The sequence below is a fragment of the Neolamprologus multifasciatus genome, chromosome 16 (assembly GCF_963576455.1).
Source record: "Neolamprologus multifasciatus chromosome 16, fNeoMul1.2, whole genome shotgun sequence".
Classification (NCBI taxonomy): domain Eukaryota; kingdom Metazoa; phylum Chordata; class Actinopteri; order Cichliformes; family Cichlidae; genus Neolamprologus; species Neolamprologus multifasciatus.
In genome coordinates, this window is record NC_140454.1 from 1,811,111 (window position 1) to 1,833,162 (window position 22,052).

The window sequence follows — 22,052 nt, forward strand, 5'->3', positions numbered from 1 at the left end:
TAAAGCCGGTCGGAGCAGCACGCTCTGTTTTGCGTAACTATTTTTAAATCCCTGTAGCTCTGCAACCACGTGAGCTAGAGCAATAATTGTTTTTACATATGAAACCGGAGGAGTTGTACGTACATCTTATGCCATCAGCTTGTCCTCGGTCACAGTTTCCTTCCACATATAGCTTTGCAAAAACTGCATAAAAAGCACTTGCAGCAACAAAAACATAATATTCCAGAAACACGCTTTGCCGATCCGATCAGCTGTTCATAACACTTCCTACGTTGGAATAGACGTCAGCGCGAACTATTGCATGTCCTCCATGACCTGCCCGAAACCGGAAGTGACGTCATTTTGCGGAAATGTCGTTTTTTACCATCAGGGCCTCATGAGCCTATACTGGTGTTTTTAAAAGTTATGTTTGACTTTATGACTTTCTGTGTGGTTTCTGGGATGCTTAGGACTCATATTGCACTGCTGGAAATAGTTTATTTTGATGCATATGCTGCTTTTTTGCAAATTTGCATTATAATATTTATTTTCGTTTTTCCTGCAGTGTATAAAAATTGGTGTATTTCAAAAATAAAACTATGAAGACACTCAAAATAAATTTCCTGTGGTGGGAAACTATTTTGTGAAACTTTTTTGTATTTACAGTTTTGAGGGATAAGCCTCTTAAATTTCTCTAACTAGAAATATATGTTAAAAAAACAAAAACAATTTTCAATTTTTTTGTAGTTTATTGCACTTTTTTGCAATTTATGTAATTACTATGCACTTAATGCAGACATATTATTAAAATCTGGGCTGTAATGGTTGTATTGATGTATAGCAACTTGAAATGCTCCCAAAAATGGCTCCACAGCATGTAAACATATAATATAAGCTCTGGCGGACTTGGTTCTATGGTCGGTCTTAAAGGGTTAAATCACTGGTTTGTACACAAAAAGCTCCATAAAGTGTTTTCACCTTTTTGAAACGCTTTTAAAATGAAAACAATTACGATAATGCTCCTTGTGCTAGTAAATACTCCAAGAATCCAGCATCATACATATTGAAGTATTTGTCGCTACGCTACAAAACCAAGTGTATGAATAAATAAATCGATACACGCAGTGTGACCAGAGTGCAGACTTCGACACCATGGGATTAACTGCAGGCTGAGTGTTACTCACTGTAGGAGCACCCGTACACCTCCACCCTGAGGCCCATCCAGCCACTGGGGTTCCAGTCAAGAGGGACGAATCGCAGGAAGCGTGTCCTCACGGGGTGGGACAGCTTGTTCTGAACGACGCTCTCCGAGTTCCCGTTCCCGACAAACCTCTGCAGGTGAGAGAAGACAGACTCTGTTGAAACACTTCAGATGTAAATCACAGAGGCAGCACGTGACCTCATGTCTACTGTGAGGAATCAGATTTTCACCAGGACACAGCAAAGTTCTTCTTTTACTGCACACTTAAAAAATAAAAGAATAAAAATCTGAATCCCAGAGGAGCCCCGACAGCAGCAAAGTGCTGACTAGGATAGACCAAGAGCAATATCTTCTTCTTATCATTCAACATATTATTTGATGTAAAGTGATAAGAATCATTGGTGTTCTGTGTGAGACTGAGATAAAGTGACCACTGAGGCAGCCGGGGGCAAAATAAGGCTTCTGATATTGTGTTTTCCCTGCAGAGCTAAAAACAAAAACCTCTCAGCGCCGATGTGATATGTCATCCTTCTTTTCTCACGTTCAGCTCCAGACAAGGCCAAGGGACACAAACAAGAACGGAGCGAGTGAAATATGGAGATGGAAACAGAGACAAACAACTCAAATGACTGATCGTCAGCGCCGTCATAACCGATTGGAGACAGGTGACACATCAGATCAATAAGTACAACAAAGCACCAAAAAAGACAGATCATTGACAGGAGCTCCGGGCTTCTGCGGATAGTTGTGCACAATCAGACGAGCCGATCATTTGGCTTCCCGCGACTAGAGAAGCGACGACCTGCGGTACGAATGACCGCCCGACACTTACGGCGCCGCAGCAGAGGCATCATTAAACACGCCGCGATGCTGCTTGTTGTGATTTATGCAACCGCTTCCTCATTTTGAGTCGTGCACCGAGGGCGGCCTCGTGGCTGCATGTTAAAGCAGGTACGTGATTGGCTTATTTACACACGCGCTCACATCAGCACAGGAGGGATTAACAAACGGAAGTGGGGCGCACACATCTGGCAAAAGCAGATGTGTTACCTCAGCTTGGCACTGGAAGCTTCTGGAGGAAACAGAACAGCCACGAGAATGTGTGTCGGTAAGACGCACACACTCGCACAACTTTGCTTTTGTAAACGCTTCCAGCTACAAACATGAAACGTGTTGTTTTATTGTTTTACAGTCAGGTGTGTTCATCACAGCCTTCACCGTGCGAGGCTCTGTGCTGCATTCAGCATCATCAGCTTCTGAAAGAATATGGACATCAAATATTTAGCATCATATTCAATTCACTATCGACTACCTACAACCATACAAGTATCACATACAGATTTAAGGCCTTCTTCAGAATTACCAAAGTAATAAATTAAATTACATTTTATGAACAGTCGCCTAAATAAAGGTAAAGACCTAAATCTCCCACAATCAGACAATCCCCCGCACTTGGCAACAGTGGGAAGGAAAAACTCCCAGTTAACAGGAAGAAACCAGAAGCAGCTCATGTAGGGGAAGCATCTGCTGCAAAATACATAGTACTGCATCTTCTAATCACTTCTAACTACTGCTTATTAATGATACATGAGAAAGTTCCTGTGTATGAATAGTTTGGCTCTGCATGGGCCAGTAAGGCAACTACAGTGATTTTTCCCTACATAACAGTTAATTATGACATATTCTCATTCATTAGAGCCACAGATACATCTGCAAATAGCAGCCTGTCACAGATACATCAGTTTGATGAAGTTAGCCAGTAATATCCTACACATGAAAACACTCTCAGTGCTGTGTAGAGAACATTTGTAGCATCACAGCTGAACAGACAGGGCTAAGGAATCACAGCGGTGTCTTCACACTGAGCTCATAACTACTAATAATTGCTCCGGTAAACAATGACCCATCGTCACTTCTTCTCAGTACATCACTGCTAGCATGCTCGTCGGTTCTGTTTTCTTTTATAATCCTTGTTTATTAAAAGGTGGGGCGATACCTGCAAACGCACCTTTAAACACTTTCCTTATGAGTTTGGGATCAGTCCGTTAGTTTGGGCCTTAGAGGTTTCAGGGCAGCAGGTAACTAACCCAACCCAACTACAGCCATCGGGTGTCCTCTCACTGGGTCCCGTCCCATCACTACTTTAGGTCCTTGGTTTTTTTTTACATCCAATCAAATAGGGGTGGGCGATATAAATGATATACGATAGAAACTATATAAATTTGGCCAACGATAGAGATTTTGGCCCTTTCTCAATTCTCAAGTACGCGAATTGAGAAAGGGCCTATGACTATACCACTCTATCGCGATAGCGCATGTTGATGATGTCATCAAGCTGCGCCTGTTTTGGTCGAAAGCATCGCAGCGGCTACAACCATTATCATCTGCAAATTATGGCGACAGTCACAGCAAAGAGATGAAGCACTTTTGAAATATGGGGAAAGCCAAAAACTGCGCTTCCTCCACTTCCGTAACATTGATTCATTAATGTTGAATTCTCTGCAGCTGTTCTGTTCCCATGTTGTTGCAGTATATTAATAACTAACCTCGTATTGTGGATGAATAATCTCAGTTGTTCTCCTGACTGAAGTTTGGCCCGTTTACAGCATCCTGCTATGCGATTGTATTTGTCTCTAACCACCAGAATCCCTCACGGTAACTTTTATCAGTGGAAAAAAAGTTAGCGTTCATCCTCCAGCTTCACTGTGCTAATGTTATGCTAACATAGCTGTGTCGCTAGCAATCACGTAGCACAACATTATATACCAGGTAGTCCAACTTCAGTAACCCTGCAAACGTCACTGCTGTTTAGTTTCTGTCTTCATTTATGTTGGAAGTGATAGCAGAGCTGTACGTTTGAATTAGTTTAAAAAATCTCTCAGTCAGAACATGGTATGAAATGTTTAGGTGGAAGCTAGCGAGCTAACTTCCTGTTAACTTCTAACTCCGTTAAATTTAATAAATCCTGTTTTCATGGATGTTAAACTTAATTGTTACACCTGGTAAAGCAGCAACGCCGGTGATTTAATTAAAGATGAAAGAATTTAGACAGTTTTTAACTCTCAGTGTTTGTTTGACTTTGGGACCTGAAATAGACGGAGTTTAGGACCCAGATTACTCCGCGAAGCTCCTCACTACGGCAGCCGTAATGCTCTGATCATCAAGCAGTGCGGCTTACCAGAGTTGTATTAAAACATTTTTTAACAGATTTCTGCCAAAATCGGTTCGAGGTCAATAAGCACAACCAGAATTCATACATAAGGCACTCTCTCGATTTTTGAGAAAATTAAAGGATTTTAAGTGTGGAAAATACGTTATACAGAAGAAAAGAATATATCGTGATATATATCGTTACCGCATGTGCTTCAAATTATATCACGATATGGATTTTAGGCCATATCGCCCGGCCCTACAATCAAAGAATTATTCCACCCAGTAAAAACATTTCCTGTTGTCAGCCTCGTTGCTTTCTGCTTTCCATAATCAAGCTTTGCAAGAGTTTCTTTGTATGTTTGTTCTAAATTCATTTGTTGTATTTTCCTGGTTTCTTTAGGTCATACGGACTGTGGAGCCATCAGCTGTCATCCAGTTGAAATGTTCCTAAGCTCTACTTTAGAAACACACAACATAATGGCGTTTTTCTTTTCTTATAGTTTAGGCCAGTTCACAGTGAAGATATGTTGTCAGACCTGCAGTGTTACAGAAAAGATTCCCTGAGAGCGAGCACACGGAGAACAAACCAGGCATTTACACTGGAAGAAGCAGCTTTATTTGTCCTGTGCTGCATGATGCAATGCAGCTGTGAAACTCCCATATGGAGAACACAATTAAGACAATACACTCTGATTTAGCCTGCGTCCTACTCATACGAACCGTTCATTAGCTTCGACAACAAGGCGCAGATGCACGTCAGCATGTCTCATTAGTATTCAAGAGAAACACCGCAGTAAGAGCACCTCTGAGACCGCGCTGAGCTATGACGTTTGTGGTTTTCCACTCTTTAGAAAAGTCCACCACGGTACTTCCTGTGTGTTCCAGCTGGGAGACGAAGTCTCTGAATAAAGGCCTGAGGGTGCACAAAATTTTCCATAAGCTCAAAGCATCAAGGTCCACAAAGCAGCCGTAACCCCACAGTGACTTCATTATTTCTATTTATGTTTCTGTCACTGTGGAACAGCCTCCCCCCCATTAATTAAGACTCTTTACTCTTCCTCTCCGGTGATGAGCTCCCCTGTGTCAGTTTTCCTTTTTGTTGCATACAGAACGGCACATACGATTGCTTTAATCAATTCACTGGAGGGAAAATCTTGCTGCTGGCGCTGAAGACGCTCGAGTATGCTCCGAAAGGTCACCACCAAGTTAAACAGCCTAGGGGAATGCATATTGAAGAGGAAGCTACGAGTATATAACCTTGCCATGAGCGAAAACACTCTCGTGATCCCTGCTGCCAGGCAGAAGTCCCCTGACCTGGATCAGCAAACATCTTCCATATTTCCTGAGTATCTGAGCTCATAGCTTCAAAATCGTGGCTCTAATTATAACATTTAATGGAATTCTCCGTTTTATGACAAAACGAATGTAAGAGAGGTCGTCTGAAAGGCAACGCTGTTTAAACTCGACTCGCCTACAATGTGACCGTCGGGCCAAATGCTGAAGACCAGAGGTTAGCGTGGCTTTGCTTCAGCTGCACCCAACCTCTGCAACAATCTTCCAGCTGCTGTTCGTGCGTCTGGATCTGTCCAATCTTTTTAAATCACGATTGAAAACTTATTTATTTAGCCGAACATTTCTGGCTTGTAATCTTATTTGGATACTTAATTGCAGCATCCGGTACCAGCAGACTGAGAGACAGCTTCACTTCAGAGACACCTCAGCTTCACTTAACAGAACTTCAACATTATGCACAGACTATATAAATGCCACTTGTCTTGCACATTTCCAACTGCCAACCTCTGTATATTTTATTGTTTATTCTATTTTTAAAACACACACACACATTCAGTAATATGCATAAACTGTCATGTCTGTGTGTAGGCAGGCAGGAAGAGAGGACCCAAAATGCAGGACTGAAGGAGGTGGAAGAAACTCAAAATACACAGCTTTATTGCTGGGATGAAGCAGAACAGAAAAACACGAACTAAACTGGGAGTAACGAATAACCAGACAGGTTGGCAGGCTGGCAAACAGAACACACAGAGGGAGTGAGGGTAGAAGACGGTAACGACGCGGCAGAGAACAAAGGAAACAGGGCTTATATACACACGGCAGTAAGCAAGGGATGAGAGACAGGAGGGGGACACACCTGGGAGAAATCACAGCTGACGAGACAGTGAGCACACTCACATAAGACACAGACCTTCACAATAAAACAGGAAACAAGAAACCACTAAATAAAGAGGCAGACCGAATATAACACATAGAACTCGAACAATAATCATCATCATCAACAAAACACCAGAGAAACAAAACGTTCATTGAAAAATAGACCAGAACTCAGAATGCTGGACCCAGCACCGTGACATACACTCTTATATGGTACATATTAGGGATGCAACGATACCAATTTTTTCAAACCGATACGATACCTGGATCTGAGTACTTGCCGATACAGAGTACAAAAAACGATACTTCTACCACACACACACACACAAATACAATGAATTGGAAGACAGGTTTTATTTTATTCTCTGCCGATAAAAAATAAAATCTTAACAAAAATGACCACAAAAAAATTTCAAGTGAAAAATAAGCACTTCTGTTAAATTATTGCAGAGTCTCCACATTGTAATTTAACAAAATATCACTGAACTATTGGCACTGTCTCGAGCTTTCAGAATAATAAATAAACACTTCTGTTTGGAATAAAATAAATACAAATTAGGTTTGAGAATAAAATAAACTTTTAAATTATTGCAGAGTGTCCATATTGTAAACAAACAAACAAAATAATTATTATTAAATAAATAATAAAATATAAAAAATTATAAAATAAATAATAAATAAAATAATAATTGGCCCCCTAGTGGCCAATCTAAAAAACTACAACAGAAATGACAATCCACCCTCTGATTAATGAAATAAGTTGGTATCGGTTCATGGTATCGGTTAACTTTTACGAGTATGAGTACACACACATTTTACAGTATCGGCCCCGATACCCGATACCAGTATCGATATCGGTGCATCCCTACTACATATATTTATTCATATAACTCCATTCTTATATTTTGCTTGTTCTTATGTTATTGTATTTTTGCACACCGCTGTTGCTTGAATTTCACTCGTATGTGCTGTACCTGCACATGTGATGTGACAATAAAAGTGATTTGATAATTATTATTGTATCTCTGGAATAACCTTCCAGTTGATATTTTCGTGTATGAATTGATTTAATTCTTAAATTATCTTCTGATACTTATTTATTTCACTTGCATTCCTGGTTAATTCCACCTTTCAGTGTACTTTGCTTTCGCCCCTATATCTAATTTGATTTTAATTTGTTGTATTATTGAGAAGCACCTTGGTTTTTAAATGTGCTGCATAAATAAAGTTGTATTGTAAAATGCAGCCTGGCCCACAGCCAGTTCTCCTGGTTATTCCAGGATATAATGGAGTCTTGCATATAGGCTGAGAGCAGTGTTGGTCAAGTTACTGGAAAAGAGTAATCAGTAACTAATTACTGATTACTTCCCCCAAAAAGTAATCCCGTTACTTTACTGATTACTTATTTTCAAAAGTAATTAGTTACTTAGTTACTTTTTAAAAACACGATTTACAACCTGAATAGGTGATAAAGTGATCTTTCAGCCCAATTCTACTTTTTCTGCATAATCATCATACAAAATGTAATCAAATGGAAAAGTCTCTTTTTAAAACTTGTTTTATTAGTTTTAATCTTTTAACTTTATGCATCAAGCAAAGATTTAATTATCTGCAACATTCTCTGACTGGAAGAAATTAGTTTAACATTTAAACCTATTTTCTGCACATTCCAGCACATAAAATAAAATATTTTTTGTGTTTACACTCAGTCTTTCAAATAGATGCAAGTAAAACACAGCAGAAAATAAATAAAGTCAAAGACTAGCGGTCCTGTTGCTCTATTTTCACCTGTAAAGCAGGAGTGGGGTAGGCGGAGGGTTACCCTGGTGCAGGTGTGCAGCGGTCAGTGGAAGAATCCGCGAGTTTCTCTGTGAGTTTCCCATTACGTCGTAGCTACTCGGTGCTTGCTCGGAAGTTTAGGGTTTTTTTCGCTGTAAAAAGAAGTTTTCTTCCCACGCACAACGGACACTAATGTTTTTGTCACTTTTTATGGAATCAAACTCAAAGTAAGGTCAGTACTTCCACGCTTTAAACGCTGCACGCTCATACTCTCTCTGCACTCGATATATGATCCATTGTTCATCTGCACACAGCTGTTGTCACGAACGTCGCACTCGCTTACGTCACTGTCATGAGACATTCTCGCAAAAAAATCACTGTTTTAGTAACGCAGTAACGCAGCGTTCCTACGGGAAAGTAACGGTAATCTAATTACTGTTTTTGCAATAGTAATCCCTTACTTTACTCGTTACTTGAAAAAAGTAATCAGATTAAAGTAACGCATTACTGCCCATCTCTGGCTGAGAGTCGCTTCATTCCTCTAACCCATAGGTGTCAAACTCTGGCCCGTGAAGCCACCAAATTACTATCAGAGCTGGCCTACTGGTATTACACAGCTAATATATATATTGTTTAGTATTAAGCTTTGCTTGTTCCATATGGACTCAAACTTGTTTGTGTCCATAAGAAAAGATTCATTCTTAAATCTGGAGGAAGATTTTTTTTCAATAAATATTAATGTTAGCCCGCGACTTTGTTCCAGTTTTGAATTTTGGCCCACTGTGTATTTGAGTTTGACACCCCTGCTCTAACCTGACGAGGTTCCCTTGATTTGTCTACTGTGGCTTTTAGGAACAAGCTGTGCTTGGCATGACCTCAGCAAATACTGCAAGCCTGCTAGAGCTTCCAATACATAAAAACAATCATTTTTGTAAGAAAGCATTTGTTTACACTCAGTTCATCCACCTGGAACAACTTTGCTAAATCCATCTGAATATTCATCAGTGCAGCTTCATTGTTCACTTGTCAAAACACTCTTTCATTTCATTTTCAAGATCCATCCGAGGTCCAGCGAGCACGTGGAGGATAAGGTCATGGGTCAGGACTAAGCCTCTGCCTAACCTGAGTGGAAAATTACCACATCCTGAGCTGTTGTTGCTGAGAGTAATTCGAGTACTCAGGTGGTTCATGTTTACCTGCCTGTTCTATTAACAGATTTGTTCATATGTAATAAACAAACGTCCTGTGAATCAGCCTCTGAGACCTGCTGCCTTCTTAGGAAAAAGAAAAGAAAAATTCTTAGCAGAAAATGAGTCTTCAGCATTCATGCAAACACATTTTAATCCCTATTAGATTCCCATCTACCTGAACTGCTAACTTGCAAGAAAATGAATGCGTAAATTCCCCCTTAAGGAGGAGAATTTGTTTCACACATTTATTCAGAGCTGCATTAAAAAGAGATTTTTAAATAAGGCTTTGCAAGGATAATGAAGGATAATGTGGACTCCCTGCTGGAATATATTCCTTTTCCCACCTTTGAATATTTGCAAAAACCATGCAGCTAATTTACTGAGGAGCAGAATGCAAATATCACAGGAATTTAGGTTAAAGCGGGACTTTTAACGGGGGTGTATCACTTTTACATTATATGTGCCAACAAGAACAAAGCTCATTTTTAACATGAGCAAAAAAGACGAGTAGGCACGTGTGAGCGCGCTGCTGTGTTTGTGCTGCAGCATGTGACTAAAAAGGCCAGAAAGCTCCAGCAGACAGTCATTTTCACAGATTTTCTCCCCTGGCTTGTGCTAATTGGGTTATTATCAGCTCTTAGAAGAAGCAGGCTTTTCTCAGAACACTCCTCAGACAGCAGACTGACAGGACCAGATGGTGGTGTCATCACTCTTACTGAGGTTCACAGAAGAAAACAAGAAAGCGCATCATTAAAGACAAACAAACTTAAACAAAGGGGCAGCCAAACTTTTGACTTTTGGCTGTTTGTGTAGCGCTCCTTCATGACTGCACAGGGTTAATAACTGTAACTTTGTCTCGAACATTTCATAGCAGGACACCTTTTAGCATCGCAGGATAACCATGGCGGGCGGACTGTAGCGTGCCTGTCAGTTTCTACTAGAGATGGCACGATACCACTTTTTTATGTCCAATACCGATATCATAAATTTGGATATCTGCTGATACCGATATGAATCTGATATTGTGTGTTTTTAATCAATAAAACTGTTTTTTTAATATCTTGCTGCATTTTGTATAAGTTCATACTCAAGTTTAAATAAACAACAACACTAAATCTATTCTGTTATACCTGTATGTAAAAAAATATTTCATAGATCAGCAACACTGATCAATCTAATAAACTTAAACCTGCTCCATCCTCCCTGTTCTGATATTTTAAAGAGGACTTAGCAGAAATATTAAGCAACATAACTAATAGGGTTGCAAACTCCCAGCAAATAAAAATAGGGAAACCCCCCCCCCCCTCCACCTCATGATGCTTAATCGACGTAATCAACTTTAATTTGATGCAGGTTGAAAAAAAAATGCACAGAAATAAATTATTTTTCAAGAATAATTAAATAGATTCAACATCTTTCTTCAACAGAATTGCAGACTGCACAGATGGTATCTTCCCAAAGGAAAAAGTACTATAGCTTACTAGGGTATATTAGACTTAACAGTTACTATATACAGTAATGGACTTCTATACATTTTACATCAGATTAAAACTTTGGGTGTAAGATTCAGATAATTATTTATTAAAAGCTCGACATTTTAAATGAGAATAAGAAAGAAAAGTATGTCTTTGTGCCCCCTTTTCCCTGTTCATGCCCTATCGGCCCCCCTGGCTACACTTTGCTAGATCCGCCCCTGCACAGTTACGTCAGCTGCATAGAAAAAGATCCTGGTGTAGAAATAATATTAAATAAATTCTAACAACAGCTTATCAAGCTTAAACGTGCTGCTGTTGTTCAGCCGCTGGTTTCCTCTTTCTGGTGAGAAGTGAGACAAAAACAAAGAAGAGAGACGATCAGCTGATCATTGATCAGTTTATGATTGAAGTAGCAGCAAGAAGAGGCAGTCGCTCCATATATCGGTTGTTAAGCTTAACGCGGGAATGCTTTACAAACATTCAGAGATGAACTTACACACTTGCTTTACTTCTCTCTGAGATGAAATGCTGGTTTGGTAGCGACGCTACAAATACACACAGCACGTGACCACACTGCTGCTACGTGCTACGGTTATGAGCCGAGTTACGCCGTGTCGCAAGTTTTGTGAGGTGTTTTTTTGATATTTAACGGATCAGATTACATTTTTTATTTCTCTCCGATATCCGATCCAGTAATTTACGTCAGTATCGGACCGATACCAATACGTAATATCGGATCGGTCCATCTCTAGTTTCTACGCTGTCACACAGGTTGGTCACTGTAAGGTCAAACTCTGAGGCCACAGCAACAGCTGTGTTATCATCGTAGAGACTGACTGATTCTCAAACAAGAAGGCTCCAAATATCGGTCTGAAAATACTATAAACACCTGTTTGGATCCAGACGGGAGGATGAGCCTAGCATCAAAGTGTTGGTAAGACCCCATGTCTTAGTTTGACCAGCTGATGTGAAAGTTTGTCTGTTTCGCAGAATTGAATTTTCAAAACAAAGAAAGAATAATAGATAAGAGAAGCTTAGCAGGCAGCTAACCAAAGCACAAATTAGCTGTGTTAGCTGTTAGCTGTGTTAGCTGGTACCAGAGCGGGCTAGCGTGCTGCTATCAACATATATCTAAAAACAAATATACGCCAGCAGACTTGTGAGAAGAATGGCCGACCTTTAGCTCACAGTTTTTCTAATTCTTCTATGAAGTTAATTTGGCTGAGAGCTAGCAGTCATCCCAACAGCTGCTGCTCACTCATTAGTTCAGCTCGGTTCAGTTTCTGACAGTAAGCTGTTACCTCTGAGCTTCCAGACGGATGTGAGTTGGTATCTGCCAAAAGGTCTCGGTGAAAGCTGCAGTTAGTCAGCCTGGGTGAAAATTTCATCAGAGACCGCAGACAAATTGGCTGCTAATCACTGCTATTCATCCTTCATACGCACGCCGAAAAGGAGCTGGGAGTGTCTGCGCGCGTCTGCATTTAATACACATCAGCAAATATAAAGGCTATTCATGCCCGCTTCAAACGCCTGCCAAGTTGCCGAGGATGTCGTCTGTTTTGGCTGCTGTGGCAGACGACGGCGCTGCATGCCTGGGTTGAGCGCTATTTGGATCTCTGAAATTTTGAAAGGAATTCAGCACCTCCATTTCCTCTTTCATGAGTCAGTTATAGAGAGTGATAGCTGCAGGTCATGTCAGTAATGTTTATGCATATTGCCTTGTCTCCTCACTGCACAGCAGCTTCTCCCCATTTTTCCTGGCACAATGAGATGAGAAGTGACAGCGAGCGGAAAAAGCTGTGTGCTGTTTAAAAGCATATTGCACATCAGTGTGAACGCACCATATGTGATCTTATTTTTCAGGAACCGTGAACTTCTATTTCCTTTTTCAGCACTAATTAAAACTGGCTGCGTTGTTTTGTTCTTGTTCACACCAACAAATGAATCTTCCCATAAAGTTTGCAGCAGTTTTTTCCAATGGGTACGTTTAATCTACGGCGTTAAGTCTCAGTAACAGCGCAATAAGCTTCTTCTTTGGGGGACAATAAAACAGGCTAATCTCAGAGTCTAAGTACTATTTGTTCCATAATGAAGAGTTAAAAGCTGTTTGGGCTGTTTGTTGTGATCGTTTTGACAGTTTCTTTAATGTGGATCTGTTTGTCTTCGTGTTTCCATCATGTGTAACACTCAGGCTTGATGCTAAAGTCTGATCTAAATCCTCATTTTCAGATAGTTTTCATAAAGAATGAACAGTATTCCTACTTTGGTCATAGGGCTGCCACAAACGATTATTTTGATAGTCGACTAATCAGATCATCATCCATTGGATGTAAAACTACAGCTTATTGCACCAGCAGCATCTGCTCTTATAGAACTATCATTAGCTTACAGCTTTAAGTGTTTAAGGTCTGTGCTAACTAAAAATAAAGACAAGATGATAGTTTATTACATTTTAATGACATTTGCAGATTGTTTCGGTGAAGTTTAATAAACTCCTTACTATCTAAAATATAACAGGACACCGGAGTAAATTCTCGAGCATCTCACACTTCTGATAATCAGCTGTCTGCTTGATGTTTATTCAGCTGTGTAAAAACTATAACTTTAATCTCAGCCAAACCGATTTACTCAGGAACAAATAAAATACAAAAAAAAGCCAAACAACAACATTTTAAGTTATCTAAGTCACTTATATATCATGTTTAACCTGAGTAGTGAAAGACGGCGGTGGCTTTGAAAACGATTAGCCGGGAGTCCGGTGTTCTCACGGCTCTAGTTAGCCTAGCCCCCGGCTAGCTATCGAGCTAGTGGCTAACAGACGTCTCCGAAAACGTCGGAGTGCTTTTGAAAATATGTGGTGTCTTGATAAACTGAGCAGATATTTGAGGTTTACACAGCTACATTCTCGCCTGAAAATATGTTAAACGTTTATTTTGTGACCCAGAAAGAATAATAAGAGTAATATTAAAACTAACTAGCTGCCGCCATTGTTGGAAACTGAGCTGGGCTGCGCTATGAATTCTGGGACACAGCTTCTTCTTCTTCGGGGTTTAATGGCAGCTGGCATCCTTGTACATGCAGTGCTGCCATCTTCTGTTTCAGTCCGTTATTACACTCTTAAATCCTACTACTTATTCCTGCGTCTTTTGGGATCTTACAAAGCTTCAAACGACACGTCGACTATTAAATCAGTCGTCGACGATTTTGATAGTTGACGTAATCGTGACTAGTCGACTAATCGTGGCAGCCCTATTTGGTCACCTCAGGTAGATAAGACAGGATTAGTTGCTAAACTATGAATCAACCAAATGTGCTCTGCTACAGTCTGAGAGTAGAAAACAAGAGATTTGTGTCGAAATCTCTATTTGATCATAAATGTAACAACTTTTTTCTAAATAAAGACATCACAGCAACCCACTGTGAGTAGCTTATAATACTCACTGCTGACTTACAAGATGGAGATAATAATTGGTGCCCTTTAGCTTGTAGTCACAGTACTCTGGAGGGTAAACACCTGTAATGACCCAGATCTCAGAGGGTTGACGACATGGAATTTATTGGTTATTATTTATTATTGTTATAGTGCATCTTTTTATTTGTCTCCCTATAATCAACCAAAAACAGTCATGGCAGATGGCTCATTCAGCATGGTTCTGCCAGGTTGCTTCCTGTTTAAAGGGAGTTTTTCCTTCCTACTGTTGCCAAGTGCTTGAAGGCTGTCTGATTACTGGGATTACTGGCATTTTCTCTATATTAGTTCACAGATGATACCACCGTGGTGGGGCTCATCTCTGGGGGTGATGAGACTGAGCTGAGGATCAGAGGCTGTCAGATTGGTGTGCTGACAACAACCTGGACCTCAATATCACCAAAGATGAAAGAGCTGGTAGTCGATGTTAGAAGCAGGAAGTCCAAGCTGCAGCCCATCAGCATCAATGGGGAGTGTGTGGAAAGTGTGCACATAGACACAGAGCTCAAACACCTCGGAGGTTTTGAAGAAGGCCCAACATTTCGTTGTACTACTCCTTTCTTTATTATCAGAAATATCACTATTTCAGATATAACTTTGAGGCTATGTCACTCGCACTCTACATCACTGTGGTCTGGTCTTACTGAAAGGGCTTCACACTACAAGCACATTTATTCTGCACACATGGAGCACCTCTTATCACTGACTTTGAATTCATGGCCAATTCAGAAGTAGGATTTTACACATAAAGGCCGTAAAAACACATAAAGGCCTGGACAACCAGGAACCTTCTTTCTGTGAGAGCTAACCATCACTGTGCCACATAGCAACAACGTATCACTGAATACTATGTACTGTGCAAAGGGCTGCTGGAGGAAAGTTCGATGTTGAAAGTGTATTGAAAGTGGCTATTTCCTGAGACTCTGAATCCATGTAGTGGCTGGCATAATATGTTGCGACATAAAAAGAAAAAAGGGGATAAAAAGAAAAAACTGCACTGACAACAGAGCCACACCTGAAACGTGTCAGAAGTGAGAGGATGTTAAGTGACACTGACCAGCAATGCCAGGAACTGATGGTCCACAAAACACAAGAAATGAACATAGAATGAAACATGTGACACAAAGCTAACTATAGCTAACTATAGCCAACTATAGCCAACTATAGCTAACTATAGCCAACTATAGCCAACTATAGCTAACTATAGCCAACTATAGCCAACTATAGCTAACTATAGCTAACTATAGCCAACTATAGCTAACTATAGCCAACTATAGCCAACTATAGCCAACTATAGCCAACTATAGCCAACTATAGCTAACTATAGCCAACTGTAGCCAACTATAGCCAACTATAGCCAACTATAGCCAACTATAGCTAACTATAGCCAACTATAGCCAACTATAGCCAACTATAGCCAACTATAGCCAACTATAGCTAACTATAGCTAACTATAGCTAACTATAGCTATGTTAGTGTTTAAGAATGTACCAGTGCTGGAAAAGCAGTACATATGCAGTGGTGCTATGTGATTAACCTTGTGAAATCCAACGAGCCAATCAGATTTTCTTTTAGCCACATATGAAATGGACAAAGATGTTACACGTCCACATTAGAACGTTTCTGTGACAACCCTGCAAACAGGTGAACGATCTATAAAACATGTAGGCTGTTAACCTAACTGATGATCCGCTTTAACCTGTTACATATTTAATCTAAACACTAAGGTCATAGTCAGTGATGACCTCGACCTCATAGGGTTCAGTCACGCTTAAAACCACAGCACAGCTGGACCTACAGCCCTGTCCGCTTGGTAAAACACCCATTCATCCAGCTCAACCTGCTGAATCAGTAGACTTCATTGCTCTTTATTCTGTCTCTGCTGGTTTCCTGCGATTTCTCTGACAGAAACTCTGGAAGAATGCCTGGAAGGCAAACTTCTCCCACTAGCCTAAAACAGAGACAGTGTTCCCTAAGCCAAGAAATGCCTCCAGTGTGTACTTGTTTCAAAACTAAACTTGATATTGCTGCTTGTTTCTTTATGGGTCACATACACAAGTTAATTAGTGACCTTTGGATCCTGGCTAGCTTTTTGCTCAGCTTCCAGTCTGAAAGCTATTTAACTCCAAACTCATTAAGGAAGCATATAGGCATATTTCCCAACCGTTGACCTATCCATCAACATTCCAGAATAGGCCTTACACTTTTTCCCTTCGACTGACCATATTAGTTGTTGGCTAGCTGGTTTCAATTCAACTCAATTAAAATCTCAACAAGCGTCATCTCAAGGTGCTTTATGTCGACAGGTAAAGACCCTACAATAACACAGCTGTACTGTTGTATCAGCTTTAAATCAGTAACAAACTGAAGGTAGGTAGGTGGAGAAAGCGGTTAAAAAATACTGACCCCCACGCCATCCTCATGTCTGTACTGTTTCCAAGCCCGGCCTGTGTCACTGTAGAGCAGCAGGTAACTGCTGACCCAGTCCCAGCTGTCATAGCGTCCCTGTGTGGCTACAGCAGTCACCTCCATCTGCTCCCTGAGGTCCACCTGGAGCCAGGGCTCTTGGTCAGTCACCATTGGAGACCAACCTCCTGCACCTGAAGAAGAGCAGAAAATACAGGCAGAGGGTCTGACACATGCAGTCTGTCAACAAGTCTTGATGTGTACGTGCGAGGAGTTTATGTGAAAGGCTTCAAGGCTAAGTTCCACTCCAGCAGCCACAGTGAAAGCTCCTGTTTCTGTGGAAAACAACCGATTCATTTTATGCGCTGTATATGCAGTATGTTCAAAGTTCCAATGAAGAGCCCGATGCTTTTTATTCACTGGCAGCTTTATTTTACCTGAAAGGCTTAAGTTCAGTGGAACGGAAAAGTGGCAAGACTGAGGGGTGAGTTAGAGATAGAACAGCTTTCTGCATCACATTCAGAATTAAACCAAAATGTAGCCACAACTCTTCCTTTTCCTGTGATGATGGAACAATGAGGGGCGCCTGCCTCGGCCACAGATCACCATCGCTGCACTCGAGTGTGGTTATGGCAGCGGGGTGGTTGATCTGCCCCACGGAGCTGATGAGAGGCCAGATGTGAAACATGTTAGCGTTGTGTTGTTGTGAGTTTCTGTTTGGATTTTTCATATTTTAGTGTTTGTTTCTTTTTACATTTGGTTCCTGTTTTCATGTCTTTCCATCCTATCATTGTTTAGCCTCAGTTGATATTATACGGTTGTGGTTCTGGCTCCTGTTTAGCTTTTATGAACGTTTCAGTTCTTTCTAGTTTTCTAGTCTTTGCAGTTCTGGTGCTGGTTCTCAGTCAGCTTCAGTCCCTGTTTTGTTATTCGTGGTTTAGTTCCCTCCATTTTTCTGACTTCAACCATTAATGTTTCACTGTTAAGTGTCTCCTTGATAATCATGATTGCTCTTTATTTCTCCTTTTATGTGGTTTTATCTGGGTTTAACCTCCTGTCTGGTAATTGTTGTTACTGCTTTCACAACGTGCCTTCGACCTCTTCTGTTTCAGCCCTCTGCCTACGTTTGGGCGCGCTGCAGGCTAACAGTGGAGGTTTATGCCCATTTCAGCTGTAGCAAAGATATGTGGTTGTTTTTAGGGATAATTGTTTTCCTTGGCTGACACTATTCGATGCATGAATTAATATAGCGGCTGCTCAGAAGCACTGAAGGGAGATGCTGGCTGTGTCAGCACTCTGGTCTTAAATGTACATTTTTAACTTGTGCTGAAAAATCATCTTAAGTTAAGTTTTTAATAAGAGTTAACAGATTGAATTCAATAATTAACATATTTATTTTTGATTGGCAGTTTTGTACTGCTCTGCTAACAAGAGTTCAAATAGGCACCACTACCATCCTGAAAAATGTACGAACGCATCTGTGACGCAGCTTTTTGTTACCTTGTTCAGAAACATCAGGACTCATCATGGCCTGATGCCCACTTGCTTTTATTTTTTACACAGTGGATGTTTTTGAGGGACAAATTTCTGCAAAAATGCAACACATTCAGTGTGTATAGAGGTTAGGGGCAGGTGTGCGTCATTTTGCACACGTTTAGTGTGCAGCGGCCTTAATAACTTACGAATTATATTTAATGTTACATTCCATAAGAATTGACTTGCAAGTAGAAATTCAGACCATTGACGTAAACTGATGAACATGCACATCAGTCAGGTGTTTACTGAGGTCATAGACGGAGGGAGAATACGGCCTCTTTTTCCATAAACTTCTGTACAACTTGAAGTATTTGTTAGTACAAATGTAATAAGGCGAAACAGACTGTCAGATGGAGAAGCATCATTTACTCCAGAGAGCATGTCTCCACTTGCTACAGTCCAGTGGTGGCGTAGTTATACCGCTGCATCCAATACTTTGCTTTGGCCCAGGTGATTAAGGGCTGTGGGTGCAGTTTGCACTCTTCTTGAGCTAATCTGAAGCCCACATCCAGTTTGCAGGTCTGTAGAAATTGGCTCTGCAGAAAGTTGGCAACCTCTGTGCACTATGCTCCTCAGCATTCGCTGCACATGAACGACCACGTGGCTGAGCTGCTGCTGTTCCCAGTCGCTTCCACTTAAAGCTCCATTAATAGTCGACTGAGGAATATCTAGTCGTGAGGAAATTTGACGACTGGAATAGTTGCACAGGTGGCACCATTGTTTCACAAATGTTTGTAGCAGCAGTCTGCATGCCTAGCTGCTTGATGTTACACCCCTGTGGCCATGATTGCAACACCTGAATCCTGTGATTTGGATGGGTGACAAAATACTTGTGGCAATGTAGTTTATATTTTTCATCTCTCATGACACTCGTCTGCACCAGTTGCCTGACTAACAAACTTCCCAGCTACACAGATTCAGGTTTCCAGTCATATTAGCTTAGCACAGAAAGTAGGGAAATTTGATTTGTCTGTTATGTCTTTGTTGTTCTGTTGCTCAGCCAACAAACAAACCTTACAAATTACCATATGGCACCATTTAGGGTAGGGCTGTTCGATATAACGATATATATCAGATGACAATATAAAAACATCTATCGTTTCATTTTACGCTATCGTTTGTTTCGTGGTGTCGCAAAATAAACTGTTTACAGCAATATTTTTCATGTTCTGATGTCACTGTAGTTATTATTAATTTCTTAAAGTTCTCTCTTTCTCTTATATTTAATATAACCACACTACGGACAGACAAGCGACAAGCAATAACAACGGTAAAACCATCGCATGTCCGCTTGTTTATTTTCCACATAAACCTTTCACAATAAAGCTCAAGATCCTGTTGAGACTTTTCAAAATAAACTGAATCACGTGAAAGAGCAGATTATTTACGGATGAGAAGTAAAAAAGACGCCAGGTGCTAAAAAATAAATCTTAGACTCAAACGTTAGAACAGGCTTTTCCCCGCAGCACGCCGTGTAAGAAATACTCACAAAGAAAACGGCGCCGTTACAACTTATGTCTAAAAATGTATCGTTTCACACATCGGTTAAAACACTCGACTCCAGCTACACGACGCCCAGCTGGAAACACTTCACGCAAGTCGAGCTGCCCGAGATTCACAGAATTTTAATGTTAAATTTCTGTGATTTATATCGTTATCGGACGATGTCTTATATTGTGATATGAGACTTTGGTCATATTTAGGGGAAACAAACAGACTTACCAACGCTATATATGGTTTATTGCAAACAAGCAGTGTTACAACAAAGAAATAACTGACCAAACAGAAATGTGATAGGTTTCAGGGCTCGCTGGTTTCAGTGATAGCAGAGCTTTGGGTAGATCTGATGGGACTTTGTCAGTGAGCCAGGGAAGTTGTGTTCTTGGCTACTTTGAGTTTGGCCACAATATTAATTGTCAACTCTATAAATGCTAGGGGTGCAACGATACTCGTATCGATATTGAACCGTTCGATACAGTGCTTTCGGTTCGGTACGCATATGTATCGAACAATACAACATTTTTAATTTATTTTATCAACTTTCCTTCTGACGATGCTGTCTGTGTTGAGAGCTCAGTGGATCTGCGCTCGACAGTGCAGCCTAGGCGGAGTAGTCGAACGCAGAGTCACTGAGCGCAGGGCAAGCTAGCGAGACAGAAGCTAAGCTAGTTGCAACATGGCAAATTGAACCTCCCCCACCCTCATTCAGATCTGGCCTTTGGAACTATTTTGGTTTTCATGTGACGTATGACCCTGAAGGTAAGCGCGTCATGGACTAAAGTAAAACAGTATGTTGGATGTGCCACGCAATGCTCAATTACATGGGTGGGAACTAGTGCGTTAGCGCAGTTAGCTCGTTAACGCAGTTAGCTCGTGGCCGTCCAGCCCCACGCACCTTAGCGATCCGCGGTAGCTCGTTAACGGAGATTTGCCGTGTTGTGGCGTTAACGTCATTTCAGATTAACGCTGACAGCACTAGTGGGAACACAACGAATATGACTGCACATTTACTCCGACATCATCCTCGTGCAAAGACAAGTGGAAGCAGACAAAAACAACAAGCACGCATGCTACAAACTTTACCCGCGTCATTTAGACAGCCGTTAGCACATGATTCTCCTTATGGGGACCTGATATGTTTAATATGCTGCTGAGAATATAGCCCAGAAGAAGCGTATAGTAGAGCTTTTATTTTGGAAAGAGACATTTCTCTGTAAGAAACTCTCTTTTCCAAAGATGAGTGATTCCTCCATCAGATAGATTTATTTTTTATTACTTTGTTTCAGCAACATTAAATTTAAAAACTGTACTTTTGAGTTAAAATATATATTTATAATTTTAATAAATGACAAATTAAAAAAGCATGAACATTTTTTCTTGTATCGAAAAAATATCGAATCGTGAATTTTGTGTATCGTTGCACCCCTAATATATGCATCTATTATTGTTATCGGTGACGTTTGCAGACGATTCAGTTACACTGCTCTTTTCTTCCAGGGTTGAGTAATTCTGCTAATGGATGAAGTAAATGGATTGCTTCTTCTACAGCGTTTTCCCACTCAAAGCGCTGCTACATTCACCAGATCACACCAGGTCTTTTTCCAGTGCTTCAGTACTTTGTATCCAACATTCCCACTCTGATCAATGCATCGATCCAAGGACACTCTGACCAGGTGAGCTGCTCCACCTCTGACAGCTGTTTCTATAGATGTTAGTTGATGATTCCTGATGCTTGGTTAGTGTGTGCGTGTACATACACACATGCACATATATGATGTTCATGATGAAACATGTGTTAGCCTACGTTATGACTGACACGTGAGGATGTATAGGTATGCAGGCAGGCAGGAGTGATGTCACAGTGCACATCTTTTACATACAGTCTGTGGCAAAAAAACCATCCAGTCAGTGCCTCAAGTTGCCATGGCGACTGTGCCTGTTTCTCGGCCCACTCATCGCTGCTTCCAATAGAGGGGCCATCTCCTCCAAATAGGTAAACAGACCCCTTTATATGGCTGCATGTGATATATTCAGAAAGTCTTAAGAGCTTATTTGTCTGCGCCTTCCAAAACAACCCATAAACCCACTATAAAAACACTTGAGCTGAGTGTTTTCTGCTCTGTTACCTCGATGGTTATTGTTAACTACAAGCATTTAGAAATGCTGAATAATGCAGGAACATTCACTGTACTCAC

General features: G+C 40.8%; 1 protein-coding gene across 4 annotated transcripts in view; it reads right to left on the reverse strand.

Annotated features, from left to right (window-relative positions):
• The window catches only part of cntnap5a (contactin associated protein family member 5a), a 155,266-nt gene that overhangs the window by 98,160 nt on the left and 35,054 nt on the right, over nt 1-22,052 (reverse strand). For 3 of the 4 annotated variants that reach the window (XR_014869904.1, XR_014869905.1, XM_085136080.1), the window contains exons 3-4: nt 16,822-17,015; nt 1,164-1,311 (exon numbers count right to left, since the gene is read on the reverse strand). Coding sequence is in view for 2 of the 4 variants with exons in the window: in XM_085136080.1 (XP_084992206.1) it covers nt 1,164-1,311; nt 16,822-17,015 (342 nt within the window). In the remaining 2 variants the exon portion in view is untranslated. Of the gene's footprint in view, nt 1-1,163; nt 1,312-12,247; nt 13,619-16,821; nt 17,016-22,052 lie in introns of those variants that run through there. The other variant, XM_085136081.1, reaches the window with a different exon arrangement.